We start from the raw sequence: 23,370 nt of genomic DNA, 5'->3' as shown, positions 1-23,370 counted from the left end.
TATCCTTCTATTTAAATTTGTAATGTATGTTTGGCTAGACTAAGGAAGCATTAAAACCCTTTTTCAGGCTTTTAGGCTAGGTTCACACTGTAATGGAATTGCACAAGCAAAGAAGACCATGCTTTTTAATGGGCTGCTGTACCTGCATGAAATGTGAGCAAAAATTCTGCAACCCTTTTTCAAAAAGGCAGCCACACAGAACCATATAGTGCTGTAGCACCATGTGGTTTTGCGCACCTGAAAACACGCTGCATTTTCTCATGTATGGGGTACCATTAAGAATTAACCACTTCCCAACCGCCCTATAGCAGATATACTGCTACAGGATTGGCACAGGTGCGCAAAATCACATATACACACAGTATATATATATATGTGATTTTGCATTTCCGAGTAGGGGGCATGTACGAGTCGCACGAGCATTCTACCAGCACCGCCATTCGCGGCTGTCAATCACCGGGTCCCACCCGGTGATTTCTCACTGGCGCTCGGTGATTGCCGAGCATCTCCAACAGGGAAAAGAACTGTTTGTGAACAAAACAGTTCTCCTCCCTGTCAGATTGTGCACAGCACAGCCATCCAAAGCAGTGTGATTACAGCGAAGCACACGGACACAGCTTACAGTGAAACAGCACACAGCACACAGTTAACCCTTTAATCGCCCCTCATGTTAACCCAGTAACATTAGCATTGATCACTGTATTGATGTCACTGGGGATGTCAGTGACACCAAGTCAGTACCCACCAGTGTCAGAATGTACAACGCAGTCCCGCTATAAGTCGCTGATTGCCGCCATTACTAGTAGAAATAAAAAAAAACCTCCAGTATCTATACCGCTACTTGTAAACGCTATAACTTTTATGTAAACCAATTAATTTACCCGTATTGGGATTTTTTTTAGCAAAGACATTTTGGCCTTTATGACAATTTGATTTTTTACATTATTTTACTGGACATGTTTAATAGCAAAAAGTCAAAAATATTGTTTTTTTTCTCAAAATTGTAGGACTTTTTTTTACAGCACAAAAAATAAATGCACATGCGATCAAATACCACTGAATAAAATTTGTGGGGAAAAAAAGGTCATACATTTCATTTGGGTGCAGCATTACATGACTGCGCAATTGTCAGGTAAAGCAACACCGCGCCGTAATGCAAAAAATGGCCTAGTCAGGAAGGGGGGTAAATACTCAGGAGTCCAAGTGGTTAATTAAGCATCTGCTAAAGAGCAGCATGTTTTGCTTGTGGGTCAGAGAATGTGTGAAATTTACACACATTCCCAGACCCACTATAATGTGAACCTAATCTTAATGCATGCTTTGTCCCTTGCCAGGGAGATTAATTCTGTTTGTCCTGACGATAGTTTGCGCTAGAGAGAATGTGATGGCAAATCCAAAATTTTATAGGTGCCAGTGAAACAGAAATTGAGGGAAACTCTTTTAATGGAGACTCGTGCTCAGGTGAAAACTGGATAAGAGGGTCCTCACATTTTGGAGATCTCCTCTCACTTGCTATTATGTCTCCTTGGCAGGAAGTGACAATACATCTCCCCAATGATGCACAAATGAAAAAAGAAAAAAAAAAACATTCAGCTTCTGAATATGCTTAAGAATAAAATATTTAAGTGGTGTATCAATCTATGGTTTTGGTTTTTCTGGCTGTTATCTTGAAATGTGATGAGCATTATAGATAAAACATATTTTGTGTTTATTAATTGGCTCCTAATATCAGATGATAAGTCTTGTAGTACACCTTACTACAACCATCAATCAAATGATGTTTACTTTTATCTGTTTTATACACTATCAGTTAATCAGATTTACCCCGTTACAGAATGTGAATACCTAGTACTAGAAGAGAAGGTTGATCCATATTGTTTATTGGCCATCTCTAAATTAGTTCTCATACATTTCTTTTGCTTTATTTGAAGCGTTAGGTTACATGTTTAATCAACCTGAATGTGTAGTGGTGGAAAAACTGTAGGCGTGTGTGTATGTCAACATTAATATTATGTCCTGTCAATGTAAAAGCCACATTAGCATTGATACTGCATTTGAAAGCTGTTCAAATTAATAGTCACATTAGGTCATAAATAAATACTAATGCCTGTCTTTTTGGGAAATATATTTTTTTAGTAATTCCAGGAGGAAAATTCATAATATTAACATTTTCCGTATTTAATATAGGATACTAAGTTGAAAAGATCAGTCTGAAAGATAACAAAATAATTCCAAATTATTAAAGTGAGTTGTTTTTGAACTCCGATATGCTATAACATTGACAGTGTAAAATTAGACAAGTACATAATTTGCACTCAGTCATGACTATCAATCAAATATGCAGTATTAATTGCACTCAGGATCGTTTAGTGGAATTCAGTCATTGTCGGTGTGGATTGGTTTGCGTTCTTCAGGTAGAAATGGCTTCAGTCTTTGACATCGTTTAGGTGGCCACAAGATATGGGTAGCTTGTGCATGTAGAAGGCCCCGTGAAACCTGTAAAAGACAAGTGAATTAGTTCATAATACATGACAACTTTAATTTAACTTTATACATGTACAAATATTGGAGGACTTTAACTGTCAGTTTATTACATCACTATTTTAAGTAATAATGATTCAGCAGTGCTCACCCTATGGCAACCCCACAATTTGGGTTTCTACTTTTACTGTAATACAGGTATATGATGTATTTAGAACTTTGCTGTCTACAGAAGACATGTTCTTTGGAAGTATTTAAGAGTTAATTCTGACAGTGTACATCTGCTGAACAATGCATTTCTGGTTGCAAGGATCAGTTCTTGGGTGGAAATGTCAACTGAAAGATGTTTAACCCTTGTTCAATTATAGTTACCGGTTTACTTTGTATCAGACCTCTCTTCTACATCTTTTGTGTCTGGACCATCCTCCTGTCATGAGGAAATGCTGACATGCTTGGCTGCCACTCCTCACACTAATTTCAACTTTGTTTTCTTCATTTCCTAAGTTTAAACTTCTAATGTTGGGTCACTTTTGCACAATAATTGAAGCCTCCTTCTCTTCTTCTTTTTCTCAGGCTTGGAAAGGTTATTTGTGTAAATATAAAGGTAAAATTAAGTCTGCTAGATCCAGATACTTTTTCCACAACAGTAAAAAAGTCTTAGAACCATAGATAGCTTTTCTTCACCACACCTCACTCTCACCTGAGATTACTAGCTTCAACACAGCTCTTTAACACATTCTTACATGTTTTCACTCCCATGATTGACAACATCAGACATAACATTTTTCCCACAGCATGTTTCTCCCACATCCACCCCTGGTTTGCCCAGCTTTATTGCTTGTTCTCACTCACTTCTATTTACTTGACTCTGCATCTCTCATTAAATTGTTCTCTAATATGAAATCTTCCACCACCATACGTGATTCCATTCCCACCCATTTATTTAAATCTTGCCTTAGTTTTCTGCACTCTCAGTATAATAATATGATGATAGAGTACCAAAGTTGTACTATTAATCCTCAACACCGTGGTATCACCCCAGTACTCACTCTCAATATATTAATATGATGATATACTGAACCCAAGAGTTGTACCTTTAATCCTCAACACCGTGGTATCACCCCAGTACTAAAAAAAAAGAACAAAAACAAAAAAAACACCTTGGCTCTGGACAACTTTAAACAACTTTCATCTTGTTTTCTGACAACTGCACAGTTCAGAAATGGCCTTGGTAAAAACCACTAAAGACCTTTAGCTAATTTCTAATTTTATTATTTTTTTTCTTGATCTCAGTTCTGCTTTTGATACTGTAGACCATGATTTCTTACACACGCTTACTTTGAAACTATATTCTTTGAAATGGTTAAAGTGTTATTTAGCTGATCATTATGACTTTATCTCTCTTGGAAGATTCCAGTCTTAAATTGGTCCAGGTAAGCCTGGTGTCCCTTAGGGCTCTATCCCTTACTTTTTATGAGGTACATGTTTACAGTTGATCAGTTGTTAGGATCACATGGTTCCAATTATCACTTCTATGCTCATGGTATGCAGATACACGTCCATAATAACCATATTTTAATTTGGCTGTTTCTCTCCTATCCAACTGTATCTGTGACATAAAAACATGGATGACTCAAAATTTCCTTCCACTAAACTGTGTCAAGACTAAAATCAGTCCCTGAACTCTATCTGGGGTTGAGTTTTGATGCTATCTTAAGGGCTCATTGAGATGTGTGGCAGCCCTTGCTGCAGGGGAGTCTAGCTATCTCAATATGTTTCCTCCTCACTGACTGTTTTAACCCTCCAAAGGCCACATCAATGTACTGCAACTGCAGGGCAGTTGCGGCATGGCCACATTAAATTGAATGTGTTGCGTTCAGTGGCTGTACTATTCTATTTTGTGTCCCTTAAACCCAGCTACACTCTATGATGGAAAAGCCCTTCTCCTGTTATCTGGCACTGGCAGCTGTCATTATAACCCACTCAGCAGTGGCATCTTACTTCCACCTGGCTCCTTAGATTTTTTGAACAGCTGTTGTATGAGAGGTGGCCAATGGGGTCAACCACTGAGCTAATTTTAATAGGTTCCTCTGGAACCAATCCAAGATTCTTGCAGTGTATGTCCACGTTTAGACAAGCCTCCACCTGCTACTTTTTTGTTCCTTTTCTTGTATATTCCTTTTTTTTTGTTTCTGTATAAAACACATTGAGAAAATACCTTTAAAGGCACTATAAAAGAAAGTTTATTATTATTAGTGATTTCACTTAAAAATATGGTTAAGTCTGTAACTAATTTTATATATCTTACAATAGTATTTTATCATGACAAAGTAAAAAAAGTGAAGTCAGAATGAGAAACAAATGGTCTAATTCTCAATTATATGGCTGCAGGCGTTCACTCATATGAAAATTCAAATCTTTGCAGATTACTTATTCCAGGTTTTAATTAAGTTCATTGATTACTTAGATTAACTCCACTTTTGTTGAGAAATAACTCCAACCTTCTGGGTGACCTATGAACATTGCAGGGATTTTAACAAACATTGTTGCAGAGTCCTACTTTTTGTTACTCTGAAGAAAGAGATGTTTGTTTGTCTGTGTCCATGTGGAAAGTGAATCTATTAGGAGTGGTATCATAATTATCAAACAGCTGCTGCACTTGCAGGGCTCTAATAAGGAAAATTTCAGGGTCTGCATTTTGACGTGATTTCCTATTGGGAGTATCTCACCAAAAATTTAATTTTTGTGCAGGGGATGCCTGAAATCTGACATGTATGTTAGTGCAGAGACTTCTGGGAAAATCAGTGAGCCAATCACTCAAGCAGGAAATTATGTTGCTGGGAGTGTTTTGTACATATTCTATTCTATGTACAGAACACCTCCAGGTAGCCATATTGCATTGCATTTGCATTGCATATTGCATTGCATTTGAAAGAACATTACATTGCTGCAGATTAAAAAGTAAAGTTAATATTTAATAACATTACAATATAACTTGTGTCACAATGGTATATGCTATATCTATTTTTTAATTTGCTATTTTTTTCTCACAAAAGTTGTGTTATTTTGTGACACCTGTTTACATATTTATATAATGATTGCTTCCTAAATAACACAGAAATAGTTCTAACAAGGAGCGTTCATTATAACAAATAGAATTATACTTTTGCCGTGCCAGCATTGCATCAGGAACTCCAGCTAGGCTTTGACACATCGCATGAAGGGTAAAATGTGTGCAGATTGTGTGTGATCAGTTCAAATGAACAATGTTTGTTTTAACACTTTTTTGAAAGTGTAGCAGCTTGGAAAATAACTAAAGAAAAGGGTCATTTCATTGTTATCATTTGTGACATATTTATGCAGTCCCCTGCAAACATAACCCACTTGACATGACACAATACTCTGCTCTAGGATGTCTAGTTACTTTAATAATTTAAATCACCGGGAAGTTAAATACTATTTGAATGTGTTTATTGTGAAATGTTTAGGTGTCAAATATTCTGTGCCTTTAGTAGTGGGTCATGTTGGAAGGTCTGTGTATGTAGTTTTAACAGACAGTAAAATAAAGGATTGAATATACTTCAAAGCCCCACTGTTAATACAAAGATAAATTACTGAAATAAAGATACTTTTCTCGCCCACATACTATATTGTCAAAAGTACTGAGACACCCCTCCAAATCATTGGATGCAGGTGTTCCAATCACATCCATGGCCACAGGTGGATAAAATCAAGCACTTAGGCATGAAGATTGCTTCTACAAACATTTGAGAAAGAATGGGTCGCTCTCAGGAGCTCAGTGAAGTCAAGCATAGTACTGTGATAGGCTACCATCTGTGCAATAAGTACATCCATGAAAATTCCTTGCTACTAAATATTCCACGGTCAACTGTTAGTGGTATTATAACAAAGTGGAAACAACTGGGAACAAAGGAAACTCAGCCACAAAGTGGTAGGCCACGTAAAATGACAGAGCGTTGTCAGTGCATGAAGTGCTCAGAAGTCGCCAACTGTCAAAGTCAATAGTCAGAGACCTCCAAACTTCGTGTGGCCTTCAGATCAGCACAGCAACAGTACATAGAGAGGTTCAAGGAATGGATTTCCATGGATGAGCATCTACATCCAAGCTTTACATTACCAAGTACAATGCAAAGTGTTGGATGCAGTGCCACAAATCACGCTGCTATTGGACTCTAGAGCTGTAGAGATGTGTTCTCTGGAGTGACGAATCATGTTTCTCTGTCTGGTAATTCGATGGATGTGTTTGGGTTTGGCAGTTGCCAGGGAATGATACATGCCTGACTGCATTGTACCTAGTGTAAAGTTTGGTGGAGGGGGATTATGGTGTGGGGTTGTTTTTCAGGGGTTGGGCTTGGCCCCTTAGTTCCAGTGAAGGAAACTTTTAAGGTGTCAGCATACCAAGACATTTTGGACAATTTCATACTCCCAACTTTGTGGGAACAGTTTGGGGATGGCCCCTTCCTGTTCCAACATGACTGCGCACCAGCGCACAAAGCAAGGTCCATATAGACATGGATGAGCAAGTTTGGGGTGGAGGAACTTGACTGGCCTGCACAGAGTGCTGACCTCAGCCCAATAGAATACCTTTGGGATGAATTAGAGTGGAGACTGCGAGCCAGAACGTAAGGTCCGACATCAGTGCCTGACCTCACAAATGCGCTTCTGGAAGAATAATCAAACATTCCCACAGACACACTCCTAAACCTTGGGGACAGCCTTCCCAGAAGAGTTAAAGCTGTTAAAGCTGCAAAGGGTGGGACAACTCAATATTTAACCCTACAGACTAAGACTGGGATGCCATTAAAGTTCATGTGCATGTAAAGGCAGGCATCCCAACACTTTTGACAATATAGTGTATATATCAACAATTATATTTATTGCATTATAAAATATGTAAAATGAATGGTAACAAAGTCGATTTTTTTGTCTATGACGATTTACTGTATAGTAAAAGTGTTCTATGAGAAAATGAAAAAATATTCTGATTGGTCACTACCAACTTTCCTTTATTATTATTATACAGGACAACACTCCACACCTTTGACCTTACTACCATCGAGGAAGTCTCCAAGATCCTCTCTGATGCCCGCCTCACCACCTGCCCCCTCGACCCTATCCCCTTACAACTCCTACGACCTCCCTCCCCCTCCATCCTACGCTCCCTCACCCACATCTTCAATCTCTCCCTCTCCTCAGGCCCTTCCCCCTCCCCTCTGAAACATGCACACATCACCCCCATACTTAAAAAGCCCCCCCTGGACCCCAATGACCCGAACAACCTCAGACCCATCTCCCTGCTCCCATTTACATCTAAACTCCTCGAGCGCCTCGTCTACACCTGCTTATGCTCTCACCTCAACGACAACCACCTCCTCGATCCCCTACAGTCTGGCTTCCGTCCCCTACATTCCACCGAAACCGCCTTACTCAAACTCTCCAATGACCTTCTAACCGCCAAAGCTAATGGCCACTATTCAGTGCTCCTACTCCTTGACCTCTCTGCGGCCTTCGACACAGTCGACCACCCCCTCCTCCTCAAAAAACTACACTCCCTCGGCCTCAGAGATTCTGTTCTCTCCTGGCTCTCATCCTACCTGTCACAACGCTCCTTCAGCGTTACCTATAATGCTACCACCTCCCCCTCACTCCCCCTCTCTGTTGGAGTCCCTCAAGGCTCTGTCCTTGGGCCCCTTCTCTTCTCCATCTACACCTCCTCCCTTGGCCAACTCATACACTCTCACGGCTTCAACTACCACCTCTATGCCGACGACACAAATCTATCTCTCAACCCCCCACCTCACCCCCTCAGTCTCTGCCCGAATCACACACCTACTGAGCGACATATCAGACTGGATGTCGCTCCACTTCCTTAAACTGAACCTCTCCAAAACCGAGTTTCTTGTCTTCCCCCCAGCCCGGACACCACCCCCCATTGACTTCTCCATCACATACAACAACGCCACCATCAAACCCGCCCTGCAGGCCAGAGTACTTGGTGTCATTCTGGACTCCAACCTATCCTTCCAGCCCCAAGTCCAATCTTTAACAAACTTGTGCAGACTCCACCTCCGCAACATCGCCAAAATACGCACTCCACTGGCTTCCGGTTGCGCAACGGATCAAATTCAAAATCCTAACACTGACGTACAAAGCTGTCCACCATACTGCCCCGAACTACATCACTGACCTAATATCCGCCCAACACGCACACTCCGCTCCTCACAAGACCTCCTTCTCTCTAGTTCCCTGGTCTCCTCCTCCCATGCCCGCCTCTAGGACTTCTCCAGGGTGTCACCCATCCTCTGGAACTCCCTGCCCCAACCCATCAGATTATCACCTACTCTCCTCTCCTTTAGGCGCACCCTGAAAACCCATCTCTTCAGGGAAGCCTACCCCACCCCCTGCTAATTTGCCGACCTCCTCCACTTTTCCTACCACTCCATCCCCCACAGCTATCTCCTCCTGTACCACTATCCCCTCCCTCCTAGATTGTAAGCTCGAAAGAGCAGGGCCCTCAATCCCCTCATGTTTTGCATTGTATTGGTATTGTTCTGTCACATGATCTGTCCCCCTTTGTAATGTACAGCGCTGAGCGAACTATTGGCGCTTTATAAATACTGTATAATAATAATAATAATAATATAGCGCCAACGGTTTTACATTACAGTGGGAGACAATACAGTAACAATACAGTTCAATACAAGAGGCAATTGAGGGCCCTGCTCCTTGGAGCTTACAATCTTTCCTTTTCATTTTCTTAAACATTTTTTACAGGAATAGCTGTAAATTGTTTCGCTTTAGCTTAAATATTCTAAAGTAAGCATGCATGGGTCTCACAAAAAAAAAAAGAAAAAAAAACATCAGCTGAACTTGTTGCAAAGATACATGTAGCAGAGATATATTAAAGAAATACTCTCATCTTTTCAGCTTTTTCTGAAAATGTCTGGATAGTGCTTATTGTTACACTAAACAAATTCTTAGAATGAGTCACACAGATTCCATAAGTACCCATATTGTTTCATTATTTCATGGGTGGTTTTCACCAATTCAGCTTCACCTTTTTGACACTGACATATATTTTGACATATACATTATGGGTAATATTGATGGAGCAAGATAAGCAATAGCTTCCTAAAATATAGATAGCCACTGGGTTAATTAATAAGTAAATTAGTCTACCTTAATTTAAAAGTATTTTAAGCTTTTTAAAACATGTTTCACAATAAATGTTGAATAAAATAAAGTAACCATAGCAAGGTAAGGTAAGATCAAAAGGGAAGCTGAGGGGTAGAAAGGATCTTGTTTATTCAATACACCTAGAGTAGGAAATGCCTCTCTTCCTTCCTATAATGTACAGTTTTGTAGAAGGTAAAACCAAAAATGTATCCCTTAATGCCCTTATAACTGTGCATGAGTAACTGCTAGTTTATATGAAATAACGAGGATGGAATACAAAGTAATTTATTAAAATTCTGTGCAAATATGTTGTATGCTCATTTCCCTTGTCACCGAAGTAAATGGACACTATAGATTCTATGGAGTAGTGCTTGAGGAATAAATATAACAAGTGAGATAGAACAAAAGAAATGAAAAAGCCCTTTAGAAAATATTGTAAATTAGTATTGCATTCTTAAAGAAGGTAATAAATATATGCAGCATGTAATTTCCTTTTATGTGGCCATTTTTATAAGGATTTTCGGTTCATTTTATGACCTAAGGCTTTTGAATAGCTAGCTCTATGGCTGTGCTCATAATGTTACAAAACCCTGGCAGAATTTGTAAAATTTTTGCTGCACTAACTCAACATACACAGCTATGTAGTACAGGGAATTTTGTTAAAATTGATAACAAAATGAAACCTATTATCAAAGAGCATTGGCAGAAAATTAGCATTCATCAGCTTGGAAGCTGCGCACAGGGTTCACTTGGCTATTCAAATGTGTCAATGATCTCAACAGCATAAGGCAAAGTTGACCCTTCAGTGGCTGCAGCAAATGAGGTAAATGTACTGGGGCTAATTTATCTTTTGCAATTTGCCCTGACTATATTTAGCTTTGGACTTACCCTCACAGTTGAGCTGTATGAGCTTCAAAGATCTATCTTTTTTATCATCATTAACTACCATTTTCTTAAGCCCTTATCTTCTCTATGTGCTAATAGTTACAATTTGTATTTGTTTTAATTTAGTATAGGTTTGGGTTTTATTCACTGTATTCTATATTCTACAGGTCTTAAATTAGGATGTGTTTTTTCTGTTTTTCAGCACATAAAACTGTTGTACAATCTCTGTACGGTCTCACAGCAATAATTATTTTGCTGTGAAAAGCGATACTTTTACCAACACAAACATATTGAGTAATTACTGAAATATCATTCTGTCTTTGGCACAGCAGATAAATATTGGACAATACAATAAGAGTTCTGTAATTGTTATCAGTGGTTTAAAGTTTTTATATTTTAATACACTAGACAGAATAACTAATTAATTTTACTGCAAGTGGCTTTAATGGATTTTAGTGGAGAAAAAGAGGCAAATATGTAGCACTTACAGTATATATATATATTTCACAATAAGGTGAATTAAGATCTGTATGATCTGAAACAAATACATAATTACTTCTTCACATTAAAAATAGCTGCATGGTTGAGAATAACAAAATTAGTGTTTTTCACATTTTATGTGATTATGAACGAGGTTTCCTTGAGTTTTAAGACAAAAAATGTATTTTCATAGTTATAAAGTTACTGATAGGTCCACTCTAAGGATCCATTCACATATTTGCAAATAATTGTGGTAATGGAAGCTTTACTGCCATGCAACTTTCCACTGACCACCAGCACAAAGGGGGAACGTTCCACTGACCACCAGCACAAAGGGGCAACTTTCCACTGACCGCCAGCACAAAGGGGCAACGTTCCACTAACCACCAGCACAGAGGGACAATGTTGCACTAACCACCTTGTGGGCCTGTGGGGGCTTCTGCTAAAATCACAGCACGGTGATCCCAGTCCAAGTAAATATATATATAATTTTCTTGGCAGCGCATTGACCAAATGAGTCACAGCTAATGAGTCGCGGCTCGTGACGTCATCGACTGGTGCCGCTACTCCTTTCTAAGCATTGGCCCCTATGTGCCCTGATCCGATGCTCAGCTGCTGGGGTGATTTGGCTAGCGTGACGACAGAGAGGGCTTTGCGTGCCTGCTGCGGCACGTGTGTCATAGGTTTGCCACCACTGGTCTTGGGTACTACAAATTTGCAAGCTTGATTTAATTTCAACTACAAATGAACTTTAATGACCTCAAGCTCTCAGCTCTGGTTCATTGTCAATACCAAAAGGAGTAGTAGTTGCCATGAGCCAACTACCAAAGTAGGTAATAAACACCCAAGCAATTTAGCTTTTATGTAAAATCACATATTTTTATTATTCCCTTGTAGGGAGAAAAAGGTAATATCCATGGATGGTGACATGTACAATCACTGAATACACATTAAAAACAATGAAAGACAAGCAATCCGGATTGCAGCATTTGAATATTGCTAGTGGTGTTCACTTTTGACTGGTTTGAGATATACAGCAGCATATTAGCAAGAGTAGCCAAAACTCAGCCGTGTATCACAAGGCTTAGTGTTGTGAACATATATATCATACATGCACAATATTTGCAGTGAGAGAAAAAATTAGCCAAGTATATAGCTAGATATGCATAATCATGATCATTAAATGCGTGAAAACTGCAAAAAATGTAGGTTGAAAAAAGGAATGAGTATGTCCATTTGTAGAGTGCAAGAAGGAGTTCCCATGGAATTATACAGTGTTGAAAGATTCACACTGTCCCATGTTCGTTCAAATCTTCAATACTGTGTGGTTTAAGCCTCCATATATCGTGAAAATATGTAGATATCTTTATCCCTTCTGGGTATTCCTCCAGGTAAACATCATAACAAATGTATAGCGAAGCTGAGAATAAATTGCAAAACTTTAGATGTGGTGTGCAACAACAATTAACGATGTATATACAATGCACCCCACTCACCACCGTTATACTGGCTAATGACCTAGCCGATTCCAGGGAAATAGATTCTCAGCCCATTAAGACTTGATTGTCATGTTGTAGATATAGAGTGGGTTTTCCACACAGTTCCCGTTAGGGTAAGGATCTGACCTTATATTAAGAGTTGTTCATCATGCAGAGTTCCCCCTGCATCGTGAGGCATATAGCATGGCGCAGTAACATGGCTGCTCTCACCAGTCCATGGTATTAACCACGTGAGACGTTGCTTCTGGAGAGCTATCAGATGTACTGTATGTATACATCTTTGCCAATTCATTTATTTTCCTCAGACAGAGTGCCCATAGTTTACATCAAGTTTTCCCCTCAGCCCTTAAACTGGTGTTGTGGCTGGCCCCAGCTAGTAAAAGGTAATTGTGAAGTACTTCTAACAAGCATTTCACATAAAAATATTGACACCGGCTCTTGCGCTCATCAGTCACTGATGTTACTACAAGGCATTTTAACATTGATGATACAAGAACTAAATATAAAATACACTTCATACAGTTGCTGAACGAAAAGAATAGTTAGAACATATAAGGATGCTGCTCAAGATATCAAACAAGCAAAATATCTAGCTAAAATATCACATTAATCACTTGCCTACAGGACACTTGTACCCCCTTCATGCCCAGGCCAATTTTCAGCTTTCAGCGCTGTCGCACTTTGAATGACAATTGCACGGTCATGCAACACTGTACCCATATGAAATTATTATCATCTTTTTTGAGACAGATAGAGCTTTCTTTTGGTAGTATTTAATCACCTCTGGGTTTTTTATTTTTTGCTAAACAAACCAAAAACAACTGAAAATTTTGAAAAAAAAACACATTTTTTCTTAGTTTTGTTATAAAATGTAAATAAGTGATTTTTCTCCTTCACTGATGTGCGCTAATGAGGCTGCAGTGATGGGCACTGATAGGCTGCACTGATGGGTACTGATAGGTGGCACTGATGGGCACTGATGAGGAGGCACTAGTAGGTGGCACTAATGGGCATTGACAGGCAACACTGATGGGCACTGAAAGGCAGCACTCATATATGGCATTGATAGGTGGCACTGATAAGCGGCACCGACTGGCACTGATAGGCGGCATTGACTGGCACTGATAGGTGGCATTGACTGGCATTGATAGGTGGCACTGACTGGCACTGATATGTGACACTTATAGGCAGCTCAGATGGGCACTGATATGTGGCATTGATGTGCACTGGTAGGCACTGATATGTGGCATTGATGAGGCACTGATGGGCACTGGCAGGTGGCATTGATGAGCACTGAAAGCTGGCATTGATGGGCACTGACAGGTGGCACTGCTGGGGCTACACTTATCATCAGGGCACACTGATCATTAGTGCCCTAATGATCAGTGTACATGTCCCCTCCGAGGAATGCCGATTACCGGCTCTCCTCTCCAGCTGTCAGCATGACAGCTCTTGAGGAGAGAAATGTCGATAACCGGCGTTTCCCTATTTACATGCGACCAGCTGTGATTGGACACAGCTGATCACATGACTGAGCTGACATCTTTGGCTCTTTCCATTGATCGGTGATCAGCTGTGTCCAAGGGACACAGTGCACTGCTGATCATCACGCTGCACGCTCCCGGAGCCTCGCACACGTGGTTAGAGTGGGAGGATGTGATATGACGTCCTCCCAGAACGAGAGAACCACCTTGCGCCCGTCATTACCTTATATGGTGGGCGGGAGGCGGTTAAACATAAATCTATATAGACTACCTACAACAGAATCAGAGTCTATAAAAGATCCTATCACAATTCACATGATGCACATTTTACACATAGCAGAACTTTCAGTACGTGACACATCAGCTAAACGGAATAGAAACATATAACTGCTCTGGCTGTATACTGAATATACATAATATTATGAAATATCTAGTTGGTTGAAAAAGAAGATTCTTAGGTAAACCATATGTTATGCAATTCATGACAATTCTACCAAGTCTAAATAACAATAATCACAAAGCTTGTGGGCCAAGTTGCAATCAATACCAAACACTAAAAGCACCATGCCGAAAACCTTTTTGGAACACATTGTTTTCTTAAATCATTCTGTTAGAACATTGTATCAAGTTCAGTGTAATAGCTGTGACAATGCCCTATGTTAGGCAGTCATTTTAAGCATATCATTATATGAAATATGTGCTCAATATATACTGTATATAGTCACATTTTTTAGACAATAATATAAATCAGCTATTGTAACAAGAATTAAGGTTAGTAAACCCTTTGAAAATATAGCATTTTTGCATGAATGGCATCTAAAATGTGCTCTGGGTTTTATCTTTACACAATCTGCTTAGTTTTTATTGATTCCAATGTTTAAACATTCATTGTCCAGTCTAGAAAAGAATCTCAAACCTCTGTTGTAAATTCCTCCAAACAGTATGTATTCAAATCATTGACTGGAACATTCCATATGTTTCCTTCTGTTTAAGCCATTCTGTTGTTAATTTAGATAGAAAACTCATGTATTTAAGACCGAATGTCAAGTAAACTAAGAATTCTTAATTTTCATACTTGTTCCAGGTCAGTGAGACAAAATATTAAAGCGGGTCATGACATAACTAGCATTTCCTGAAGGAAAAGTCAAATCATTGACTGGAACATTCCATATGTTTCCTTCTATTTAGGCCATTCTGTTGCTAATTTAGATAGAAAATTAGTGAGATCAGCCATGCCTAGGATGAATGGGAGATGCTGCATGGGCAATTCTTCAACTATAATCGAACTGCATGTGTGCTCAAAGACAGCAGAAGATATATACAGAAGTTCCAGTACTTAAAGAGCAAAAGAAAAAACTATAATCAGAGAACATGGGATAATGACCTCGAGATTGTACAGCTGTTTGGCAAAGCAAAACTAAACAAAGCTGTGAAAATTCTGCCATTACCAGAGAAATTTTATGATGTCAAAGGTGGGACTGTGTTTGACACAGCAGGGTGGGGTACAACCAAAAAGGATTTTGTGCAACTATCAGACAAGCTGATGGCAGTCAGCCTTACAGATAATAAGCAGAACGAAATCTGCAGCAAAATGGAAATTCAACATAATGATCACAAAAACATGATGTGCACCTTCGATGTAAGGGGAGAGAAAAATATATTCCGGGGATGATTCTGGACGACCTTTGATATAGGAGAAAATATTTTGTGGAATTGTTTCTTTTGGGCCAAAACTATGTGCGAACCCTAAACTATCAAGTGTCTACACATTACTTACCAAAGAGTTGGTCAATTGGGTTTAAAAAAAAAATAAATAAATAGCAAAACAAATACTATTTACTAGCTTTTTTGTGCTTTTGTATCTAAAATTTTGCTAGTTTACTCTTTCCTGATACCTTCTACTGTAGCTAATTGTTATTCAAAGTCCACTTTTGAAAACTCACTTTTGTTCCCTCTGCTCAACTATTATATAACAGCCCTTTTCTCTTCTTTTCTGTTTTCCAAATTCTCTAAACTTCCTTCATTTTAAATAGGGATCTCTACAAGCCATAGAGACTTACGCTTACTCCCACCAGAGTTCTTAGTTATGGTATGATATCATACGACAGACCCATAATCCTTTCTACTACTATTCTGTCTATAGGAAGTGTGTGTGTGTGGGGGGGAATCAGAATATCAATATATATCCCATTTGCTAGCCATTTGTTTCTCTGTAAAGGAAACTTTCTGCCCAAACCTATGTCCTTTTAGGACTGTTTTGAAAAACTTGGAATGTGTGTCAAAAAGTGTTTTTGTCCACTTGAGTCCTGTACACAGTATTCTTTATGTACAGTATTTTTGTGATGCATATGGACATTTTGGGGGTTTATAGAGGGCTATATGTGAGCCATATAGGGGGCCAATTTAAATAACCCTTACACCTAGTATCTTTTGGTTTTGTCTTTTCTCTTGGTATTGTATCTTTCTTTGCCTGTGTAAAAAGCAATACACATTTTTTTGTAATATTTTTATTGTTAATTTTTTTTTACCTAAAATAGTAGACCACCATAATATTGGTAATAATACATAATACTGCATATTGGCTTTTTTACCCTGATTCTGAAGAAGCATGAAAACATGAGAAACATGTTGAGCAAGTGGCATCTTGTAAAAGAGTGTTACTAAATTGGTAATATGTGGATTGGTGGATTTAAATTAAAAACATTTTTACAGTATATACAGTCATGGCCGAAATTGTTGGCACCCTTGATATTTCTCCAGGAAATCATGTATTTCTCACGAAACGTATTGCATTAACACATGTTTTGCTATACACATGTTTATTCCCTTTGTGTGTATTGGGACAAAACAAAAAAAGGGAGGAAAGAAAGCAAATTCGACATAATGTCACACAAACCTCCAAAAATGGGCTGGACAAAAGTATTGGCACCCTTTCACAACTGCGGATAAATAAGAATGTTACAAGCATGTGATGCTCCTGTAAACTCACCTGGGGCAAGTAACAGGTGTGGGCAATATAGAAATCACACCTGAAAGCAGATAAAAAGGAGAGACGTTCACTTAACCTTTGCATTGTGTGTCTGTCTGTGCCACACTAAGCATGGACAACAGAAAGAGGAGACGAGAACTGTCTGAGGACCTGAGAACCAAAATTGTGGCAAAATATCAACAATCTCAAGGTTACAAGTCCATCTCCAGAGAACTAGATTTGCCTTTGTCCACAGTGCGCAACATTATCAAGAAGTTTGCAACCCATGGCACTGTAGCTAATCTCCCTGGTCGTGGACGGATGAGGAAAATTGATGAAAGATTGCAACGCAGAATAGTCCGGATGGTGGATAAGCAGCCCCAAACATGTTCCAAAGACATTCAAGCTGTCCTGCAGGCTCAGGGAGCATCAGTGTCAGCGCGAACTATCCGTCGACATTTAAATGAAATGAAACGCTATGGCAGGAGACCCAGGAGGACCCCACTGCTGACACAGAGACATAAAAAAGCAAGACTACAGTTTGCCAAAATGTACTTGAGTAAGCCAAAAGCCTTCTGGGAAAACGTCTTGTGGACAGATGAGACCAAGATAGAGCTTTTCGGTAAAGCACATCATTCTACTGTTTACCGAAAACGGAATGAGGCCTACAAAGAACAAAACACAGTACCTACGGTAAAATATGGTGGAGGTTCAATGATGTTTTGGGGTTGTTTTGCTGCCTCTGGCACTGGGTGCCTTGACTGTGTGCAAGGCATCATGAAATCTGAGGATTACCAAAGGATTTTGGGTCGCACTGTAGGGCCCAGTGTCAGAAAGCTGGGTTTGCGTCCAAGATCCTGGGTCTTCCAGCAGGACAATGACCCCAAACATACGTCAAAAAGCACTCAGAAATGGATGGCAAAGAAGCGCTGGAGAGTTCTGAAGTGGCCAGCAATGAGCCCAGATCTAAATCCCATTGAACACCTGTGGAGAGATCTTAAAATTGCTGTTGGGAAAAGGTGTCCTTCCAATAAGAGAGACCTGGAGCTGTTTGCAAAGGAAGAGTGGTCCAAAATTCCGGGTGAGAGGTGTCAGAAGCTTATTGATGGTTATAGGAAGCGACTGATTTCAGTTATGTTTTCCAAAGGGTGTGCAACCAAATATTAAGTTAAGGGTGCCAATACTTTTGTCCAGCCCATTTTTGGGGTTTTGTGTGACATTATGTCATATTTGCTTTTCTGCCTCTGTTTTATATTTGTTCCAATACATACAAAGGGAATAAACATGTGTATAGCAAAACATGTGTTAATGCAATACCTTTTTTGTGTGAAATACTTGATTTTCAGGAAAAATATCAAGGGTGCCAACAATTTCGGCCATGACTGTACATCTGTATGCACTAAGCATTTTTGCATAAATACTGTATGTGATTACATACAGTATGTGCACATGTTTGTATTAATAATGTATGTAAGTTCCCAATTACTGTAATTTAAAGTCCAAATCAATAATGGTGTATTACAAATACAGGTTTAATTCATACATATGTTTCAGGCCACTACCTTGTTGCACCAAGCAATGTCAGTCAAAGTGATATTACACCCAGAAGCAAACATTTATTATATTGCTACTTACGAATTCTTAACTGTGATGGCTGTATTAGTTTCCTTTTTATTCTTTCTTTCTTCTAATTTCATCTGGTGATCCAACTAGCAAATCTGTTATTTTTTAGAAGCACAAACTCTCCAGCAGAATTTATCAGTTTACATGGATGAGACAGACCATTTACCACTGTGGTGATTAAAATGATCAACTTTCTCAAAAGGAAATAAACTGTAACTGTAACTGATTATAAAGTGTGAGTTAGAGTTTGGCTTCAATTTGTTATTGTATTTAAATCTGCTGGTACATCTAACACTCCCCCCCTTCTCCCGGCTCACAATACTGCTGTCTGCTATACTCCCTGTGTCCATTCATTCATCCAGAGTGGTGTTTCACTAACACAGGAAGTGTGTTACTGGCCAGATCACCAGGTGAAAACAAGAGGGAAAAAGGCCTAAAAAGGAAAATGGATGCAGCCACCACGTTTAATTATTTGTAAGCTGCAATATATTACACTTTTGGTTTTAGGTTTAATGCCACTTTAACCGCCTCCCACCTGCCATATAAGGAAATGACAGGTGGGTGGCAGCTCTCTCATTCTTGGAGGATGTCATATCCTCACACTCTAACTGTGCATGCGCACCTACAGTGGTGCGCTGTGTCCCTTGGACACAGCAGATTAACGATCACAGTAAACGGCGTATGATGTAGGCTCTGTCATGTGATCAGCTGTGTCCAATCACAGCTGATCAAAAGTAAACAGGAAATATCGGTTATTGGCAGTCCTCTCCTCACGCTGACAGCGCAAGGAGAGGAAAGCTGTAAATGGCATTCCTCAGAGGGGACATCTACACTGATCATCAGGGCACTGATGACCAGTGCCCTGATGATCAGTGTAGCCCCATCAATGTCACCTGTCAGTGCCCATCAATGCCACATACCAGTGCCCATAAGTGCACATCAAAGGCCACATATCAGTGCCTACCAGTGCACATCAATGCCATATAACATTGCCCATCAGAGCTGCCTTTCAGTGCTGCCTATCAGTGCCAGTGAGTGCTGCCTATCAGTGCCAGTAACACCTATCAGTACCAGTCAATGCCGCCTATCAGTGCCACCTATCAGTGCTCGTCAGTGCCACCTAACAGTTCCAATCAGTGCCACTTAACAATTCCAATCAGTGCCACCTATCAGTGCCAGTCAGTGCCACCTATCAGTGCTGCCTATCAGTGTCCATCAGTGCCACCTATCAGTGTCATATATGACTGCTGCCTTTTGTGCCCATCAATGATGCCTTTCAATGCCCACCAATGATGCCTGTCAATGCCCATCAGTGTCTTCTCATCAGTGCTGCCTATCAGTGCCAATTAGTACAGTCAAACAGTGCCCATAACTTTAGCCTCATTAGCGCACATCAGTGAAGGAGAAAAAGTACCGATACTTATTTACAAAATTTTATAACAGAAACTAAGAAAAGACTTTTCTTTCAAAATTCAGTGTTTTTTAGTTTGTTTAGCAAAAAATGAAAAATCCAGTGGTGATTAAATACCACCAAAAGAAAGCTATATCTGTCTAAAAAAAAAAAAAGGGTACAAATTTTGTTTGGGTGGAGTGTTGCATGCCTGCACAATTGTCATTTGAAGTGCAATAGCACTTTAAGCTGAAAATTGGCCTGGGCAGGCAGGGGATAAAAATGCCCGGTAGGCAAGTGGTTAAACTTCAGCTGATAGACCATTAATTAGAATTAGGGCTCATGTACACTGCAACTGATAAACTCACTTTTAGGAGCTGTTCGGTGTTTTTTTCAGCAGTCCCTGAACTCACCCTAATGTTTTCCTATGTGTCCATGTACACAATTTCGTTTACAGTCGTTTACAGGAATTTGAGTTTACAGTCGTTTTTTTTAACACAGAAAACGTGCGTTCAGCAGTCGATTTTATCAGCGTTTCAAACACAAAATGCTTGTAAATGTGGCTAAATGCGTTTTCAAGGTACTCAAATGGACAAAATACTGAACACAGGATGATCCTACCAAGCTTGTCACACATTGTAATGACCAATTCACACATCAGACCTCTCCCACCCTTGGAAACAAAAGATATGTTAATAACCATTGACACCTCAAATTCCTCATGAAGACCCCCTGCCAGGAGATCTCAATGACTCACTCCACCAAATAACTTTCCCACCATTGGAAACAAAAGAAATGTTAATGAGCAACTCGCACCTAAGCTAATCTCAACACATACTGCTCTCTCTCTGCTTCTACTCTCTGTATTTCTCTGAAACAGTCTGAAATAGTTAATAATTTACCACTTTTCAGTGAATTCTGGGCATTTGGGAGGTTCTCCTGTGCTTATCTTTAAAATACGCTTCTAAATGCAAACACGCATAAACTCGTTATGCAAACGCAGCTAAACAGATGTTTTTTAACCTACGTTTTCCAGCAGTCAGTTTCCATTGTTCAGAAGTGTCCCATGTACATGGGGCCTTAAAAGGATAATGTTCCCTTCACCATGTGTCATGATTGGAATTGGTGATGTTGCGCATTGTTTTCCCTATCAGTTATGAGTTCCAACCATAGTTTGGTCTCCTCAATCTACAAAATATCCCAGAAATGTTATAGTACGTCATGGTGGTATTTTGCAAACTTAAGACTTATAAACTTTTTCTTTTATGGAAGAATATGCTTTTCTTCATGGTGTTCCTCTATGTACATTATTACTATTCAGTGTTTTTATACTGGACACTTGAACAGAAACTTCAGCAAGTTCTAGAAATGTCTACATGTTTTTTTGCTGTTTTAGCAGGTCTTGTTTTCCACTCCACTAGCATTGCATGCTTTGCTTTTGCTGTGACCTCTGTATAATGGCCAACACCTATGGAGAATAGCAATAATAGTATTTTATTTACTTTGGACAGTTTGCCATATTGTTACTACCTAGAAATGGTTTTTAAGCCAAATACATTTTGGTACACATTTTTACAATTAATCTTGAAACATCCACTGAAATTAATGTTCATTGGATTTTTATCTTGATCAGACTTTAAGCAAGTAAATCAGTGCCCATATGGGGCAGAATACATTTGTGGCACTGCTTTACTATATATCTCTTGAATACAACACTGGAGTTCAGTTACCCTATTTTCTAGATTTCATTATCAAGGGGCACATTTTACCATTAGGACCTTGATAGCCTAAACAATTTTTTGCTAAGACTGTCTTTATTTATTGACTTCACTGGAGATAAGGCCCCACTTGTAACCTATTCAGGAAGAATTCAAAAGAACTCATAATATAGAAAAGATGCTGTAACTATGGACTACAGACACCAATGTTCTACATTCTCCACATACTGTATATTCATTTTGTAAAGTAATTCTGTAAATATTAGCTATCCAGATCCATCAGGACTTTTCCTAGGTTCAGTGAATAAAGATAAAGCTGTTACAAATTAGATAACATATTAGAATTCACATGTTGCATGTATTATTTATAGCTATAACTCATGATTGGCAGTTTTCTTTGTACACTGGGCATCAAGCTCTAGTTTACCCTTAAGCAGTTATGATCAGAGATTCTGTCACGTTCTATCAAATTTCCAGACAGGCTTCACCAAACACTGGTTGTAATACACAATTGAAGGAATAATCACCTTATGCTATCGTAGATTAACTTTAAATATACAATATTTATTGCACAACAGATAATATACTGACAGTAATAGATCTGGTTTTTAGTCATATTAGTTTAGATTGAAACTAATTATGAGCTCATAGCTATTAACAGGTTACTGCAACCCGAATGTCATCATTTTTCCATGATAAGCAGTTTTCATTATTTTCTACTGAATATTTTGTTTAACAGACTAATCTACTTTCCTGCACCTTGAGCATGGTTTCTATCAGGGGGGTAACTACAGGGGTAGCAAGGGTCATAACTGAGACCCAGGCCCATGCTTGAGGAGACCAGTGCAGATCCCCTATACACCTGGAAAAAGAAGGGTGGGGGTGAAGCATATGGAGGAACCAATCCCCTCAATTTTCCTATTGCAGTCACCAAATGCCTGCTTCTCCTCCAGCAACTGCAGGAGAAAAATGGAGGGGATTGGTTTTTCTATATGTCGCCCCTGATGCACCTCCTACCCACTTTCCACGTCTTTATGCTGTTCTCAGACCCCTGTGCTCTCTTCTGGTATCTCTGTTTGTTCTCCTGGCCTTCTTCATCCCCCCGCAGCACTGCCGGGTCATCCCTCCCCCCCCCAGCCCATTCTTTGTCTGAATAAACTGTGTTTACTATGCTTCAGTTATGAATGGACAGAGTTGGAGATCGATACCGATAGTAAACACAGTTTGTGAATAAATGGGAAGCTCTGTACTGTAGATATTCCTGCCCATTCATTCTGTGCAGGTGAAGCTGCAGAGATAGAGATTGAGGGCTGTGTCCTCAATCTCCTTTCACTGTGTTAAAGGTTTAACATTAGAGGTCTGTTAGACCCCTGATATCTCACCAAAGCCCCCCAACTGGGCTAATAATAAAGATTGTATAAAATAAAAAAATATAATTAAAAAAATAAAATGGTAAAAAAAAATCAAATAATAAAAAACAAAGATTGCACTTGCAACTGGGCATTGGCATTTTACCACCGGCCTTGGAGGGAAGGGCCCTTACTGGGGGTAAGGGGAGCCAAATATAAATATAATATAAAATAACAAAAATAAAAAACCACTGACACCAGTGGAGGAACTACCAGGATTGCAAAGGTTGCACTTA

At 39.4% G+C, this 23,370-nt stretch overlaps 1 protein-coding gene and 1 pseudogene across 3 annotated transcripts in view; one reads left to right on the top strand and one right to left on the bottom strand.

The window, feature by feature from the left end:
• Positions 1–1,859: 1,859 nt before the first annotated feature.
• The window catches only part of IMMP2L (inner mitochondrial membrane peptidase subunit 2), a 1,307,031-nt gene continuing 1,285,520 nt past the window's right edge, over positions 1,860–23,370 (bottom strand). For 2 of the 3 annotated variants that reach the window (XM_089673957.1, XM_089673958.1), the window contains one exon: positions 1,860–2,496. In XM_089673957.1, coding sequence (XP_089530083.1) covers positions 2,427–2,496 — 70 coding nt within the window. In that variant the 3' untranslated portion in view covers positions 1,860–2,426. The remainder of the gene's footprint in view (positions 2,497–23,370) is intronic. The other variant, XM_089673959.1, reaches the window with a different exon arrangement.
• On the top strand, positions 15,279–15,843 carry LOC149464712 (granzyme A-like; annotated as a pseudogene).

Source organism: Staurois parvus, unplaced genomic scaffold, assembly GCF_062004578.1.
Source record: "Staurois parvus isolate SC_StPar_1 unplaced genomic scaffold, SC_StPar_1.0 ptg000147l, whole genome shotgun sequence".
Taxonomy (NCBI): Eukaryota; Metazoa; Chordata; class Amphibia; order Anura; family Ranidae; genus Staurois; species Staurois parvus.
This window is presented reverse-complemented; position numbering and strand designations above follow the sequence as displayed.